Source organism: Tenebrio molitor, chromosome 2 (genome assembly GCF_963966145.1).
Source record: "Tenebrio molitor chromosome 2, icTenMoli1.1, whole genome shotgun sequence".
Classification (NCBI taxonomy): domain Eukaryota; kingdom Metazoa; phylum Arthropoda; class Insecta; order Coleoptera; family Tenebrionidae; genus Tenebrio; species Tenebrio molitor.
The window spans coordinates 7,641,475-7,658,439 of NC_091047.1; the positions used below are offsets into that span (position 1 = coordinate 7,641,475).

General features: G+C 38.0%; 2 protein-coding genes and 2 long non-coding RNA genes across 4 annotated transcripts; 2 read left to right on the forward strand and 2 right to left on the reverse strand.

Moving 5' to 3' along the window:
• Nucleotides 1-68: 68 nt before the first annotated feature.
• On the reverse strand, nt 69-2,495 carry LOC138123088 (uncharacterized). Its single transcript, XR_011156707.1, has 2 exons — nt 2,290-2,495; nt 69-2,215 (listed from the first exon to the last, which is right to left on the reverse strand). It is a non-coding gene; the product is annotated as an uncharacterized lncRNA (long non-coding RNA).
• Nucleotides 236-9,814, forward strand: Pkc98E (Protein kinase C). Its single transcript, XM_069037609.1, has 10 exons — nt 236-831; nt 5,448-5,505; nt 5,555-5,714; nt 5,813-5,844; nt 6,365-6,435; nt 6,607-6,838; nt 6,890-7,057; nt 7,106-7,674; nt 7,729-8,055; nt 8,103-9,814. The coding sequence occupies exons 1-10, from the start codon at nt 484-486 to the stop codon at nt 8,265-8,267; spliced, it is 2,130 nt and encodes a 709-aa protein (XP_068893710.1). The 5' UTR covers nt 236-483; the 3' UTR covers nt 8,268-9,814.
• Nucleotides 9,815-15,657: 5,843 nt separating this feature from the next.
• Nucleotides 15,658-16,821, forward strand: LOC138123550 (uncharacterized). Its single transcript, XR_011156851.1, has 3 exons — nt 15,658-15,672; nt 15,775-16,076; nt 16,135-16,821. It is a non-coding gene; the product is annotated as an uncharacterized lncRNA (long non-coding RNA).
• LOC138123549 (death-associated protein 1) lies at nt 16,239-16,963 on the reverse strand. The gene is made up of 2 exons (XM_069038304.1): nt 16,722-16,963; nt 16,239-16,665 (listed from the first exon to the last, which is right to left on the reverse strand). Exons 1-2 carry the CDS (start codon nt 16,774-16,776, stop codon nt 16,424-16,426), a joined length of 297 nt encoding a protein of 98 aa, XP_068894405.1. The 5' UTR covers nt 16,777-16,963; the 3' UTR covers nt 16,239-16,423.
• Between the last annotated feature and the right edge of the window lie 2 nt (nt 16,964-16,965).

Sequence of the window (16,965 nt, forward strand, 5' to 3'; positions counted from 1 at the left end):
AATGTTTACGTAACGATCATGTTTCATTGGCAGCACAGACAATGGAAACTGACCACAACAAAACCACCTTAACATATATGTTTTATTTGTTTTTAAAACAATTTATTTTACATTTTAAGACAGTGAGACATAAAGTGAGTTGATCAGTCGGATTGTCGCAGACTTGTTGATCGCTCCCGGTATAGCAGGTCCGAAGAGAGCGGTCGGCCTTTGTCGGTGCCGCCATCTGTGCGCGAGCCCGCGCGCCAGAGACGGCGATGGCCGGTCTGGGTGTTCGCGGCCGCGGAGGCGCCCGCTGAGCATTGTGGGAGCGGTGTCTAGAGATCGGGAATTCGGGAGCGCCGTCGTCGTCGCTCGTCGTCCATGGCTGCTGTCAAGAAGTGGTGGTGTTCGTATCGCTCCGTGTCCGTATGTAGCTGCGGGTGTTGATGTGGTGTGCGCGTCAGTGAACTAACTCCTAGCTGGTGGTGTCGCGCATTCCCAATGTTCACGGGGACCGTCCGCGTCAAAATATGCGAGGCTCAGGGCTTACGGCCGACGGACTGCTCGAAGCGCCACAACATGACGTTCGGCAAGGCGGCCGACGACCAGCTGATGGACCCCTACGTTACCATCGACGTAGACGACACCCACGTCGCCCAGACCACCACCAGGCAGAAGACCCTCGATCCCGTCTGGAACGAGTACTTCGAGCATGGCGTCGTCAACGCCAAGACGCTCACGCTCACCGTCTTTCACGACGCTGCCATCCCGCCCGACGTCTTCGTCGCCAACTGCAGCATTCCCTTCGAGGACCTCCTCAACAGGGAGAAGGACGAGGCCGACTTCTGGGTGAGTCCGTCCGCCGCCACCACAGACGTAAACACGACAAAGAACAACAGGCGAGCACGAGCCGGGGTTACACCAAAAATAAATCGATTTCGGTTTTATCGAATTCACACGTTAAGTGCTATTGGGAAATCTTCACCGGAGTTTATTTCCAATACAACAACGCTCGCGCTGACCCAAAAACAACAACTAACACTTTCGAAAAAATCCAAAACAACACTCCGTGCGTTATCTTATCACTCCACAAAACGTTGTTCTCGTTGGCGTTGAAGCTTTTTGAAGAAAGTCTTGACTTGCAGGAGGTCACACGAGTTTGAAGGATTTAAAATATGCAAACAAGAAAAAGGAGAAAATCGATCTCGGTCGTAAATGTAACAGTGGAAGTCCAGTTACAGGATAACTGACAAATCGATATTTCATTAAAAAAATAGTGGATTAAATCCGAGTAATCTAATCTAGTCGATTTAGATTGATACGAATTATTTGAATCGATTTATATTTGATTCAAATCAATAAACCCAACGAGTTTAATCGAATCAACTCTTGTTACTGTAGCAATTGTCAACTACAGTCTGCAGAATATTTTAGAGATTGTATAAATGGATTGAGTAATTGACCATTTGACTTTGAAAATGTGCATGACTGTCTGAACATGGACTGCTTCTTGGTACTAATAAAAGGAATTCTACCACTTTCTTGATGAATCATTTACCGGTTGTAGTTTTTTCTTGCAATTTTGCAGTTCGCAAAAAACTAGTACGCTCAGAAAACTACCAACAAGAAAAAGATTTTCAAATGCTCAACTATAAATACTCCAGGGCCGCTTGGTAGTAATAAATAGTTACAATCTTTACAGGGTGATTGACGTTACATTAGAAGACTATGAATCGACCGTTTCAAAATGAATCCAGTTTGCAATTCAGGAGTAATATATTTTTTATTGCAGTTTGTTAATTATTGTAGAATCGTAATCGTTCAATGAGTTGGTAAATTTAGTGTATTTTGTTTGATGTTTATTGAGTTTTTATGTATTCAGCTTTTATTGGTCTGTTGTTTATTGCAAAAATTAAATTTATAACTGTTTAAACATTTTCTTAAATAATCCGCAATAATAATTAAAATGTGTCCATTCGAACCAAGATCTTTGCACAAGTCGGTCGCAGTTTATCGAGGCATTAACAATGGTACATAATTTGTTTTGTCAAGTAAAAGTTGATAACAAAATGAACAATACAGTGAAGCATGTCTGTGTTGGGTTTTAAGGGGGCGCTTGTTGAGGTTTTGGGTAGGGCGAAACCGGTCGGTGAATGTTCAGATCAATTAACATTAAAATTGTTCGCGTGAAACAGATTGCAGGAACACCTTATTTTGTGTGGTGACCATGACACTGTAAGAGAAAACAAGAGGGGAGCCCGTTTTATGGGTAAATAACATAAAAACAAGAAAAAATATAAACCTAACCTGGTTCACGGTGATACTGCGGCATGTGGTTGTATAACGGTATAACACGTACCATTTAAATATGTTGTTTTACATTTCATTGAGGGAAATTGCGACGACACAAATTAACCGTGAAACAAAGATAAACGTGGATTATCAAACATTTTGCACAAAATTTTCAAATAATGCTGGCGACTCAACAATGGCGCTAGTTACTACCAACCGTAAAAAATACGAACGACTCACTGAAGTAAATTAGCGTAGAATTCCGTCAATATTTTAGTACTTGTTGTGGTCGTGATGACCTGACGCTACAAGAAGTCCAGATTGGCTCAACTAGACCTGGCCAAGTCAGATCTGTTATGGTTTCATTTTATTTTCGATGTAAATGTGCGAAATAGAAATCTCAAATAATTTACTTCAGTGGAAATCATAGTTGTATTTTTTAGAGTTGGCAGCATCGGCCGAAATTTCAAATCTTGTGATATTCTTTAAATTAAATTAAAAGTAGGTCGTCAATGAATTGTAAATTTATTATAATTTGGCAAATGGAACATGTAAAAATATATTCCTATTATGTAATTCGTCCGTTATTTAATAAGTAAGGTTATGTTCACCTCGAAGATAATTTTATTTTTTTCAACAACAAACCGAATCCTGTTCCAAGCCTGTCTTACAAATTTGTATTCATTACGTAAAATAATCCATTGTTGCGAATTTTCATAAATATTGAGGTATGCACTCTAAAACAGACTATTAAATACCAAAATAAAATCGCTTTTAAGTCGCTGTCTGTTTACATTATTTCGCTTAGTTTAGATGAAATAAAAAATAAATACAACAACAAAAAGACCCTTTTGAAAAATTGAATGCGAAAATCAATGTTGGGCACCTATTTATCTTGATAATATCAAATGAATTATTTAATCTGGTTGTTTTAAAACTCTTTATATTATTGATAGATGATACATCGACACAAGAACTTGTGTCACCTCATGGATGTATTTTAATTTCCAGATATTGATATTGTAATATCAAATTTTCCCTATCGCTCAATTTGAGAATATATTCAAGGCACTAGTTCAGTCAGAACGAACTAACAGTGGCGTTTATTAATGTTTACCGATTTGAATCTACAAAGTGTTCTTTAATGTCTTAAACATTCTTTTCCGCCAGCTTAAATGCTCCAAATGTTGACCTTTTGTAGGACTCTGACGCATGCAAGTATATATTGGAAAATGCACGATCCAAAAATTCTCATTTTAGAACTTCCTTCTAGAGCAGTAAAAGTTTCCACCGTTTAGAGAACACAGTAAAATTATAAATTCCATATGTAACAGCAATTTGTAATTCATATGCCCTCATAAATATTTGTTTACGAAAAGATTAATTGAAATGCATCAATTTCTGAATTAAGACGTCTCCCTACTGTGGAAAAGTATATTCGTCATAAAAAACCATGCTTAATTAACAATTAATACTTGACACATTATTTATTGACCAGTGCTTGATTTAAGTTTAATTGAAGTAAAATCAAAGCGGAACGTTTTCTGTTAATGGTGGAACTCCGAAGTGTAGGATTTCAAAAAACAAAAACAGGATGTACAGTCATAGAGTTGCACTGGTCATGTGGACTATCAGCCCGGTAGTGCATGCCAAATAATATTTTCATCATGCCAATCACCTTCACGAGTGTCATAACCCCTCTTCAAAAACTACTTTTCAACGATTATCCTGTTACATTGTTTTTTGGAGAGTCTCCTAATTGTTGTAATGCACCTGAGGATGTGTGCCACAAAATTAGGTTATTTATTACAAAGAATGCATGGCACGACCATTTATTACGTTGTGTGTACTTGAGACCGTGCCATAATTTGTAATGGGCATGTTGTTATTGTTATTAACTACAACACCGCTATTATGGTTTTATGGTAAATTGCTCACGACCCATTATTAACGGTGTAAATGAGTAGCGACAAAGACTTCAATGAGTTAAATTCTTCAAATCCAATAAACAAATACAAAAAGAAGCTAGACGTGAATGGTACAGAAGTTTTTCCATTGCGATTAAGTCGTTACGTGCAGTGTCCTCTCCATGTTATTCAATGGACCAACCACTTATTGTGTTACTAAAAATAGCACTTACAAATGGGAAAATCCAAAGTTATGATTATTATAATTATTATCATATTGATAATTTTATTCCTCTGTAATAAATAGGCAAAAAATTGCATTGTTGTTAGTTTGACGTCGATAAAAAGGTACCTTCCTTTGTTACAGCGATTATACATCTTTGGCTGTTTACTGTACCAACGTTATTTGTTTCAACAAGTGATAAAATAAAACCAATATTTTGTGTCTTTTAATCCAGCCGTAAAATTATCTGGTCGAATTGCGCTGGAACTTTTTTCTGTGGATAATTTTCTGTTTTAACAACACATTTTTTTAGTCAAATGTAGCTTTCGTTGAAGCGAGAAAATTATCCGATTAAAAAAAGTTCTTGCATAACAGGGGCGAAAATTGCTAAAGAATGACGGGTCCAATAGAGTTGCTGAAAGAATTTGACGGTCAAAAATGAGATACATATTTATTAATCGTGGAAAATAGAGATCATTTGTCACTTTAAAAATGTTCAGATTTTAGTGAAAAAATGTGTGTACCGCACGGTTCAAAAAATAATCGAAGGACTACGTTTTTTAAAGGACCTTCGGATCAAGACGGGTTGACACTGAGGACTATTTATTTTGAAAAAGCGTGATAAATATTTGCTTGAGTCATCCAGAAATATTTCCTGGTTGATGTAATTTGAAAAATGATAAATTTAGCGTGTCATCTGTACAATTTTACGAGTTGCGGAAGCCCCTCCGTTAGGTAACAGCAATATTTTAGAAGATTCACGGTAAATCGCGAATTAGATTCGACATCAGCGCCAAAAATTCCACATAAATTATTTATTTTGCTGCCAAGAAGAGTTTGTTTTTTCGATTCCGGTAAACAAAACAAAAAAGTGCAACTCTGAATTTTTGAGATTCTTTCGATCGCTGACTCATCCAGTAAATAATCCCCGCCTTGAGATAGTTCTTGAAGGCGGTGACGAAACGTCGGCATCTTGCCAGATCTAATGAAACTAATATATGCATGTATCGTCAATTTATTTACTAACTGTTCTGCCATTCCAGGTAAATTTAGAACCGAAAGGCCGTCTCCACGTTAGAATAGACCTGAAGACAACGAAAGGTAAATACCACTTCTTCGCGTGGAAGGGCGCTCACACCTCTCCTTGCAGATTACCATGGAGCTAAACCTCGCGAGTTCAAGGAACGACAAGGCTTCAATCGAAGAAGGGGCGCCATGCGACGGAGGGTCCACCAAGTTAACGGTCACAAATTCATGGCGACCTTCCTCCGCCAGCCCACCTTCTGTTCGCACTGTCGCGATTTTATCTGGTAAGTTGCGAGGTTTCTTGCACGGATTCTAAAATGTAATAACAAAATTGTGTCTGTTTCCGGGGCGATTAACTTCACAATGGTGGTTCTGTTTTCAGGGGTTTGGGCAAGCAAGGCTATCAGTGTCAAGGTACGAAGCCGTCAGCTGCATGGTCCTGTACAAAACGTGTATATAGTGCAGCTTTGCTTTTTTTGTTTTATTTTATTTATTTTTTTGAGATAGAGTTTGACGAAACGCCCTCCGGACGCTGCGGTGGTGACAGTTTCCAGCGCCGGAGGGCGACACACTACGTCTTTGATAGGTGTGGTAGCTTTGACTTTTTATAGCATGTGACCAAGTTCTGGATTTGGTGAACAATTAATCGATTAATTTAATTTTTGATTTGCAGCAACAACGGCATGGCTCTGTCTTTTATAGCTTTTTAAATTTTATTGTAAGTTTATTGCATTTTTCCTTCTCTCTTTCTCATTAATATCTCTAACTGTTTCTTTGTCATGCGATCATGTCGAGTAAACGAGCTTCCCATCTCAGTAAACGAACTCTCAGTTCCATCATTTTTCTTTTCAGTAATTCGGTGTTAGTTAATCGATCATTACGCTTAAACTTTTCTTTTTTTGGAAACGAGGATCTAAACAGAAATTTCTTGCAGTGTGCACCTGCGTTGTTCATAAACGATGCCATCTTCTAGTCGTTACAAAATGTCCAGGGATGAAAGATGAGGTAATTAGATTCCACGCCAAAAAATCCACTCGGAAGTTTTGCTCATACAATATTGACTAGCCTATTATCGGCAGTAAGAACAATAAAAGTGTGTTGTATAAGCAAACACTAATTATGAACTTGACCTTGCCCGTACCAAATCTTAAATATTTCCTTTGGCTCCGTTTGCAGTCTAGTCAACAAAGTACAAGATTTAATGTGAACGTGCCGCACCGTTTCGTGGTCCACAATTACAAAAGATTCACATTTTGTGATCATTGCGGTTCGTTGTTGTACGGTTTAATCCGTCAAGGACTCCAATGTGAAGTTTGTTCCTTAAACGTGCATAAACGCTGTCAGAAAAATGTAGCGAATAATTGTGGCATCAATACGAAGCAAATGGCCGAGATCCTGTCGGCGATCGGTATGTCAGCGATGCGCGATTCTTTTCCCGATTTAATCTGACGCTTTGCAGGTGTTTCCCCCGACAAGCAGACCCCAAGGCGGAGTAAATATGTTTCGGGATCGGGCGCGAACGGTGCTAATTTCGAAGGGCAATCGGACAACCAAGGCCAAGAAGACGAGCTCGAGAACGCGGAAGAACGACTGACCAAGATGATGGAGGAGAAATTATCAAATAACGGTAACCAGAGGCACATCCGTGACGGCACAAAGTTAATTTGAGTTTTAGGTGGCGACGGCGCAGAGCGCAAGGGCAAGTCGAAGGTCGGCTTGGAAGACTTCCACTTTATCAAGGTGCTGGGGAAGGGCAGTTTCGGCAAGGTGATGCTGGCGGAGAAGAAAGACTCGGAAGAAGTGTACGCCGTGAAGGTGCTGAAAAAAGACGTCATCATCCAAGACGACGACGTCGACTGCACCATGACGGAGAAGCGAATTCTGGCCTTGGCCGCCAAGCATCCCTTCCTCACGGCTCTCCTTTCTTGTTTCCAGACAAAAGATCGCTTGTTTTTCGTCATGGAATACGTGAACGGGGGCGACTTGATGTTCCAAATCCAGAGGGCGCGCAAGTTCGACGAGCCTAGAGCCAGGTTCTACGCAGCCGAGGTCACTCTGGCTTTACAATTCCTGCACAAACACGGCGTGGTTTACAGAGATCTCAAGTTAGATAACATTTTATTGGACGCCGAGGGTCACTGTAAACTGGCGGATTTCGGGATGTGCAAGGAGGGAATTTTGGAGGGGATCACGACCACGACCTTTTGCGGGACTCCCGACTACATCGCGCCGGAGATCCTTCAAGTACTGGTCGCGTCCGACGCGCGAGATTTAGCACTCTACCACTGTACTTTTCAGGAGTTGGAGTACGGTGCGAGCGTCGATTGGTGGGCTCTGGGGGTGCTGATGTACGAAATGATGGCGGGCCAGCCGCCGTTCGAGTCCGACAACGAAGACGACTTGTTCGAGTCGATCTTGCACGACGACGTCCTGTACCCCGTGTGGTTGAGCAAAGACGCTGTTAGCATATTGAAGGGCTTCATGACGAAGAATCCGAGCAGGAGGTTGGGTTGCATGGTGGCGCACGGCGGCGAGCTGGCCATCAGGGTGCATCCGTTCTTCAGGGACATGGACTGGGCCGCCCTCGAACAGCGAAAAGTCAAACCACCCTTCAAGCCGAAAATCGTGAGTGCGGTCGAGTTGTCGGGCTTGCGTGACCGTTTGTTTTGCAGAAGAGCAAGAAGGACGCCTTGAACTTCGACGCCGAGTTCACCAAGGAGGATCCGGTTTTAACGCCAGTCAGCAATGAAGTGCTCCAAACGATCAACCAGGAAGAATTCAGGGGTTTCTCGTTTATCAACAAAGAGTTCAACCCCTCACGCTTTGTCGCTGAATAACTTTACCAAACCCTTTAATTATCCCTCATTATGTCCCTTTAGTTCAAATAATCGACTCGAAGAAACCATAAGCTTGAAAGCTTTAATTTTGTAAAAATAAGAAAGTAAAGCGCCAGTACTCATGTTACAATGTTATTGATAATATTTATTATATGGAGCAAAGTTTATTTAGTTATTATTACAGATGCAGAGATTTATTTTGATCGGTTGTATTTTGTATGTGACGATCAGATCTGAGATTGGTCTTTTGATATAAATTTCTATGTTAATTCGTAAACTAACGTCGCATCGGCCCCATTTCATTCGATTAAATGTCGGTAAAGCGGCATCTAGGGGTGCGAGTTGTGAAGTGGGGCTATTTGGGGTGTCTGTGATTTCACGCTGAGACGCCAAAATTACCTGTCTTAACTCTAGTCACTGAATGGCCTATGCTCTGTAAATATCAAGAGAGTAAACACGCAAGTCGGTCGAGGTTGGCCACTAATGTTAATTATATATTGTGAACTTTTTATTAAATTGACGCACTTAGCAGAAGCCTTATATTGCGGTTTGTTCTTCCCTGGCCGGACTTGCCCTTCATCGGGACTCATTCATACAATATCGTCATTGTTTGAATTATGATTTATTTGTATTGTGATATTGTGGGAATTTGCAATAGATTTAGTGTAGGCCGTTGCGTCGAATCGTTTATTTCTTCGCCCGGACGGCGACCCACACTAGACACAAGTATGAGGTTTACCAATCACTTTTCAACGTAACACACAAACACACGTAATGATACGTATTAGGGAAATGTGCATTATTTTAAGAGAGCTTACGTAGGTTGTTTACAATTTACCAAAGATTTTATTTATTATTTTTTAACGAGATAAATGTGTACATGTTAATACTATATAGTTTATGTAGAAGATAATTTATTTTGTCGGTTGCGTGCGAGCGGTTTTTGCAATGGCTTAGGACTGGTCTTTGCGAGACTTGAGTGTGTGCGAGCCCTTCACATTAGTCGAAATTCGATCACGAGCGGCCCGGGCGCCCTTCTGAGTTTAATCTGCCATAACTAAGCTATCTAGAGAACATTCAGCTACATTTCGAGGAAATGTACATATTGTTAAAAAAAAGTAAAGAAAAAGTATATAATGTTTTAGATATTTATTAATGTGGAGCTTAGAGTAGTAGGTAAATTAATGAAATTAACCCAAGCTAATTTTAGTGTATGTTTAGATAATATCTATATCACAGGTCTGTGTTAGCACCGAGCTGTTCAAGAAATACTTGAGGTTGGCAGTGTAGAGTAATTTAGTTCTCTAGTAGAGCCTCAATCTCCTTCTCACTCGTTCGGTTTTTGCCGTCAAGGCGCGTGCTTGCATACGGTGTTGTGCCAAACCATGTCCACCCTAACCCGCAGCCTTTCCGCACCTCCCACCACTGTCTGACCCCACTGTCGCATTGTTATTGTTTATATCATATTTGTACTAGCAATGTGTTGTAAATGGTGTACCTATTTCTCTGACGGTGTACTAAATTATAAATAAACATTATTTAATGTAGCTCACTTTTACTAGATTCCACGGACAAACTCGGCGCTCTAAAAATAGCTTCAGAGTCAAAGAAATGTTATAAAAATACATACAAATTGCCACCTGTAACGTTCGTAGTTAAAACGACTTGTTTAACACCTATCAAATTTTTGTGGTCAAAAAATTACAAGGTTTGACTTTGTGAATAGAGTTTTAAATATGTACTTCATACATGTTAAGAGCATCTGGGTACCTTCTTTTTTTTTCTGCCACGCAAAAATCGGAAACAACTACTTAGGCAAAAAAGAAAATACTTGGATATCTGCAATATTTTAATTAACCTTGGCCATATTATTTTTTTCCAGCTGAAAAATCATCCTTAATAACTACGAATGAATGTTGTGCAAACGTTCACAAATGTCTTTGTGATGCACATTTTCATTTTTCTTGAAAGCATCGTTTTAACACTACTTTTTCCACTGTTTTGTATCCACGCCCGTTTTTAGATTCCAACAGTAATCTGCCATCATGTTTCAGTTTCAGCGGCCTTGCTATCCTCTCTATTTCTTTGATATCTTGATGAAATTTTTCCCCCTACTCTTCACTGACAGCATCAAGATTTTTGGGCAAAATAGTCCAAGTGTGAAAATAAAACATCCCTACATTTATCTCATATTAACTTTTGAATGTGGGACTCAGCAATTTTCATTTTAAAAAATTCCATTTTCTTTTCAAAAAACGTTCCTAACCTCAAAATTTTAACTTGAAAAATTGTTTACAAAGAAAAAAATAAAGAAATTTGTCAATTATCATGTTTACGAGTATTATGATCTGTTCTACTATGACTATGTATCATGTATGCTTCACCGATCATAGTATTTTTGGTGTTTATTTCATCGTCAGCCACCATCATTAGCTTTTCTTATTCGGTACATGCTACTGCTAAATGCTTTACAAAATTTGATTTGATATGGAATATGCGATTTTATAGACTTTCCAAGAACTATAGTTAGATATCAAAAATTGAATCAGAGGCCAATGACGATTCTAGCAACATGTCTGGTAGCACGAATTCTCCAACACAAGTAACACAACAAATTTTCTAAATTCGTTCCATGTTCTGTTCATTTACTTAAATTAAATATGGTCAAGGAGTTGTATAATCTTTTCTGATTGTCAGTGTTAATTCAAAGATGTGAAATTATGTAACAAATTTTTTTTTTTAACATGGCAAGACAAAGAACGACACTTTAGTGAAAAAATGGCGTACCAATTAGAGAACGCATATTGCCTGATAATAAATAAATCTGTTTATTAGTGACATTAATGAACGCAACAATGCATAACGAGATTACCTACATATCAAAGATGGCTTAGAACTTTTCTTAAATTTAAGGAATTTAAGTGATACAGATTTTGTTGCAACATTGTGGCTAAAAGAATATAAAAAAGATTTAGATTCAGAATTTTCCTATGAATGTGTGCAATTAAAATATTTAATTACTATAGGAAAATTAAAGTGTAAAGACTATACAGGAAAAATTTTATTGTTACTTTTCCAATGTTAATGTGGTACTATGGATGCTTTTATCGCTACAAATCACACAGCGGAGAGGTAATTTTCTGTTTATGGATACCAAATTATTTGGTAGTGGTGGTGTGGTTGCTCAAAAGTTAAGCGATTCAATTAAAAGTGTTGAAAGATTCGACACAAATTTTGTTACTCACCTATGGGGATTACTTGCTTCGATAAGCGAAGAACAAAAAACAAATGCCAGAAAACTTTCAATTGTTTTTTGATAACAACGTCTAATTGTTGCACCCGTTGCTGTGACCTATAATGATAAGGGTGGAGGAGAAAAAAGGAATCATATGGTAGATATTAAATGAAAACAAAACAATTTAATAAATACTTATTTAAGTGACCCTAATGAATCGCCCCTACCTAAGATTATGATAAAATGTCTTATATACACTAATACCTAAATTAGTGTACCTTGTTCAATACCGTCTATTTTTTTTTTGTTATGTACTATGGCGGACAATAAATTTAGGCCGGCAAATTTTTGACATTTCAAAAAAGTCAATGCAAGCGACCATTTATTGTCATTATGACTGATGTGTCAGTTTGTCAAACTGAAGGTTTTCAAGCTGTTTGGCGTTTCCTTCGCCTTTTTCGTAACTTACAGATCATGACGCGCTAGCATAACTGATTTGTAGTAGCACTTCTCTCTTGTGCACGCTTCTTTTCCCAATTTTAATTTTGATTATCGCTGTCACGATGACAAGAATGACAAAAATCGAAAATGGGGTTAGTTGAACATAATGCCAGCTTCACATTTTGATGTCAACTCAATGACAGGCCGGCCTAAATTTATTGTCCGCCATAGTACCTCTCTTTCTCTCTGCACCTCAGGGGATTAGCATCCCCACCCACTTGTATACTTGTATAAGGGTGGGCGTCCCCTGAGTGTAAGAGTTGGTCAGTATTGTTGTACGAAGTAACATCAAAGTAAATCTAGAAAATCACACGAATTTGTTTCATTCACAATCACATTTCAAATTGAACTAAGTCGTTTGGAAACGCCAACGACTTTGTATCGCCGAGACGATACTCATGAAGTAATCAGAGTAATCACTAATCAATAATCATTGTTCAAAGTGACCGCCGTTATTGTCAATAGGTACAATACCTACTGAAGGCGCCGGCGAAATTATTCTTCCACTCTTTTTAGCATTTTCACCCGTTCTTAATTATTATACTTATTTAAAAAATAAAATGTCACATGTCACCGACCTCCGTTTAGGAGGTGCCCACTAACCAACCAAAAGACTTCAAATTGCTTCAAAGTTGATTTTGTGTGCGGAGTTGTGGAGCGTTAAAACTTCAATCTTCAATCGTATCAATTGGGACCGAATATATTAATTCCTTCATGTACTTACCGCCCACAAGAAGAAGTCGCACCGAAATTCTCTGGGCTTGAAGAGTACTCGCGCGCGCTTCACCAAACACCACACAATATCTATCTATTCACTAGGTATTCGAAAATAAACGTGCCATTTTCACAAAATTTTTGCTCAAATCACGAAATCAACAGGTACCTAAACGGAGTCGGATAACACTAACTAAAAATTCAATCCTCTTATGTCACCTCGGCCGCAGAGCGAAAAAACACAATGTTTGTATGTGGGGGTAAAATACTGAAATGAAAATTATATTTTGAAAAAATGATACATAACAATTTTGTTGTTCTTGACGAGACCTGTCACTGGTTGGATAATTATGTCATACCAAAGTTAATTTATTTGTGATAAAGCCGTAATTAAACGATGGAGATTTGTAAATTTTGAATTTATGTGATCGTCATTTTTGTCCCAGTTTTATTTGTCCATCGACTCTACATAATTGGTTATTAATTTTATTTAAAAGTAGGTATACCTAAATTACAATTTTATTTTACCCTTAAAAATTATTTTCTTTACATTAATTAAAAGGACTGTTTGATTAACATAGCATCAGGAGTTAAAAACCTACTATAGGTACGAGTAATACCGCATTTCACTCCAGTCCACCAGGTGAATGCGGTTCCTTGAAAGAGCAATGGGAGATTTAGTAGAGAGTTTGTATCAGTAATACCTAATATCTTTAGCGGCTTTGTATAAGTCGGCAGCCGAAATCTCTGTTTTTGTTGATCATGTTGTATTATTCTTTGCTATAAACCTTTCGACGAATAAAATGAAACGCCGATGTAGGAATCAACAAAAGTGTGTGATGAAACGAAGATCCTCAAATGCCAAGCACTCCAAAACTCCGCCAGTATTCAACGTTCAAGAATAGTATACCTACTGCCAAATTTGTGCAGAATCTATCGTGGAAGACATAATTTAGCGCAGAGGGTGAATATGTTGACTGATGATGATGAGTGATGGATGACTGATGAGAGTGTGTGCACGAATCTTGTATCAAACAACTAGTAGGAGTAGGATCATCTAAGGAAAATTACACTTGCGACTGTGCTTTCAACAAAGTAGGTAAATGTTAAAAAAATAGTTTGTACATTACTTCGTCATCCTCTCATTCCTTTCGAGGAATCCTAGTTTCGTACAAAAAAAAGGACAATTTAGGAGAGGATTAAAAAAAAAGCAGCCCTACAGTAGATCAATATTAGGTATGCAAAAATTTTAAATAACATAGGACATTGCAAAAATTTGCTATAGATAAATTCCACCGGTTTTTGACGATTTATTGTTTAGTTTTTCTCAAGTAAAAATGAAAAAAGTTAAAACTGGTTCAAAATACGCAACCTGACCCTGCATTCCAAATTTTTGTAGTTCAGATTTCTTATCGTGTTTTTTTTTATATACTTAAATAATTTGTTTGTTAATTGGATTTCTGAATGCTACTTTTTTCCTTTCAAAAAATATCAGAAGATTTTAAATCATATCAATTTGATTGTTTAGTGTTTAAAAATGACTCTAAATTTAATACATTGATCTTAACGCTGGTCCTGGTCCCAATAAATTTCAAAAAATGGTTTAGCGTCGTTTAAGTGAAGACGTTTTAAATACTGCTCAACGTATTCAAAATGGAGCTTTTCAAAGGAAGCTACAAGGTTTTTTAATATTTCATACAGTGCCATAAACAGAACACTCTATACAGAGGCTTAGGGATACCGATAGTGTTAGTTTTTGGCATGGAGGAGGTTGTTCAGGGTCTTAACATCATCAGTAGGTACTTATGTGAGATTAGATAAAATCCAACACACGGACACAATGCTGCTCACATTAATAATGCTTTACGAGCTGCCACTGAGGTTGTGATTTCCTCACTCGCGATTGGACCAGGACTTCATTAATGCAAACTAAGTCAGGACATATTCTAGACGTCCATTGTTAAATCCAACCCATCGTGTTGCTCGCAGAGCTTGGACGCAAGGACAATTAAATTGGGGTATGGAGGACATCATACTCGTCTTCACAGAGCAACAATCGTCGGTGAGGTTCTTGGCCTCCTCGCTCACCATACTGCAATCCGGTATAACAGTTATTAAGTCGTTTGGATTACTTAAGTAGTTTAGACGAGTTAGAAGCATTATTTGAAAAATGTGAATGGGATTCCAGGGAATTAATAAGTGGTAGGTATATCCAGAAGCGGTATAGTTGTACATCAAGCACGTAGAGGAACTATTACATATAAAACACTGTTTTTAATTTAAAATAATAAAAAAACAATGTACCTACCTGCTTGTGCTATAAACTTCAGCCTCACATTTGCTTTGCAGAAGTAACCTTTCCCAATTTTATTTTATGTCAAGCATAAGATCGTTTTCACATACCTACTTACCTAGGATAATGCTTTTGTTAACTTTTCTTTATAAAATTTTTACGGTCGCTAGTGCTACCACCGCTAGTCGCGGTAGTGTTCCATTTCAATTATCGAGCGGTACATTTGTTACTAGGTATTCAATAAATAATGAAAAAGTTTGATGTACGAATTTAGTAAGAACAATAAATAAATAAATACATATGGACAAAACATAAAAAGTGATTTAATTAGTATTGGTACTTCTCTGATGCTTGAAGGCAACAAAAAACAGTTCATTTGAAGCCAAACTTTTATATTATTATTCTTAACTGTAACTGTTGTGTAACTTTTTGTTTATTAAATAAAGTGCAAAAATGATTAAAACGTATCTTGAAAAAGCGATATACGTGCACGTGGTTTAAAAACTGTTAATCAATTAAAAAAGATACTTGAGATGAGGAGCAATTTATAAAATTTGTGTGTGCATTTTTTTAAAAGGCTTAGTAAGTTCATGCTTAAATAGCAATATCAAAGAAAAAACTAACCGCTAGTGCTTAGTGTTTTTGAGTGACAAGTAATAAGGGTAAGTTTTAAGGCAATTCAATATCAGCATCATGTTTAGGTACCAGTTTGTATTGGATATATTTATTTAACATATTTTTTTTTACTACTAACACGATGGTAGGTATGACGTAATACAGCTATACCTCAACAGTCGTAATGTCTAATAGTCGAGCTTTTTACTCTTAAGAAAATCAAATAGCTGCGTAACAAATTGATAAAACAACGACGCTGCTATAGTAACGTTGAAATTTTTTTTTGGAATCAAAGTCATCAGAAGTGACTCACGATGGTCTCACATAAAATTAGCAATAATAAGCTCTATGAAGAATTAAAATCTGCGATTGACGAAGATAAAATGTATTGGGTGAAAAACGACGCAAAACTGAGAGCCGTCGTTACGTCGAGAACTTACGACGAATTCAGGTAAACAGAATTATTTGCGATAAAGATAACAAAACTAGTAATCCTTGTTTACACGTAGAGATATTGTGGCGGCAGCACACCTCCAGCCTTTAACAAAGAAGGACAAAGAGCGAAACCAGCGTAGTTGGAACACTTTGACAGATGGGAACTAAAGCGACGTCACTTTCTAAAACTTCTATTAAATAGAAATGATCTGAACATTATTATAATAAACTAAACTATACTCTCAATAATAATTATCCCAAACCACGTCAAAAAATATTATAGAAACTATATCCTTTTAATATGTCTATCAAATAGAAATGTAAAAATATGGTGCAGCTCGTGCTGGAATTTCTGCTGAGGTTCTACTTCCTAGGTTGTTGGATGTGGCACTGTGGTTTGATGGGATGCATGGCTGGCGGCTTCTCTTTGTGGATGCTCTGCACCGCCTCTGCCGGGAAATCGGCGTGTCCCTTTGGAATCGCCCCAGAAATGGTCGTGGGTTTGGGTGGGCTCCCAGAAATTGTGATTCCTGTGGTGTCCTCAGTGAGGCCTCCAGAATCCTTTCTGGTCTTGTGCTGCGTGATCCTCATCCCTCCAGCTTTGACTGTTACGGCATCGGTTTGGTCATTTTGGGGTTGTTTGTTGTCTTTTTGGACTTACCTGCAGGGGGGTGGCCGGCCTTCAATTCACTCTCACTCTTACTAGGGCTAGACATCGTGAAGCAATATGTTGCAATTGTAAACAAAAACACGTAGCCAAACACGTCGACCTTCGAGTTGTCGCGTATTATTTCTCCTTTTTATCAATGTTTTATGGTAATTGTTATTTTCGGCAAGAAAACTAACAAAAATTGTGTCGAGTGGTCCACAGGGGACGCCACTTTGATTGAAACTGCGCTCTTCCC

What these genes read in the sequence shown, in the direction of transcription:
- Pkc98E (XM_069037609.1), top strand. Translation starts at nt 484, where the DNA reads ATGTTCACGGGGACCGTCCGCGTCAAAATATGCGAGGCTCAGGGCTTA. An exon ending in CACTGTCGCGATTTTATCTG is followed by an intron (nt 5,715 to 5,812) that starts GTAAGTTGCGAG and finishes TTCTGTTTTCAG; the next exon opens with GGGTTTGGGCAAGCAAGGCT. An exon ending in GCAAGGCTATCAGTGTCAAG is followed by an intron (nt 5,845 to 6,364) that starts GTACGAAGCCGT and finishes AATTTCTTGCAG; the next exon opens with TGTGCACCTGCGTTGTTCAT.
- LOC138123549 (XM_069038304.1), bottom strand. Translation starts at nt 16,776, where the DNA reads ATGTCTAGCCCTAGTAAGAGTGAGAGTGAATTGAAGGCCGGCCACCCC. An exon ending in GGCCGGCCACCCCCCTGCAG is followed by an intron (nt 16,666 to 16,721) that starts GTAAGTCCAAAA and finishes ATGCCGTAACAG; the next exon opens with TCAAAGCTGGAGGGATGAGG.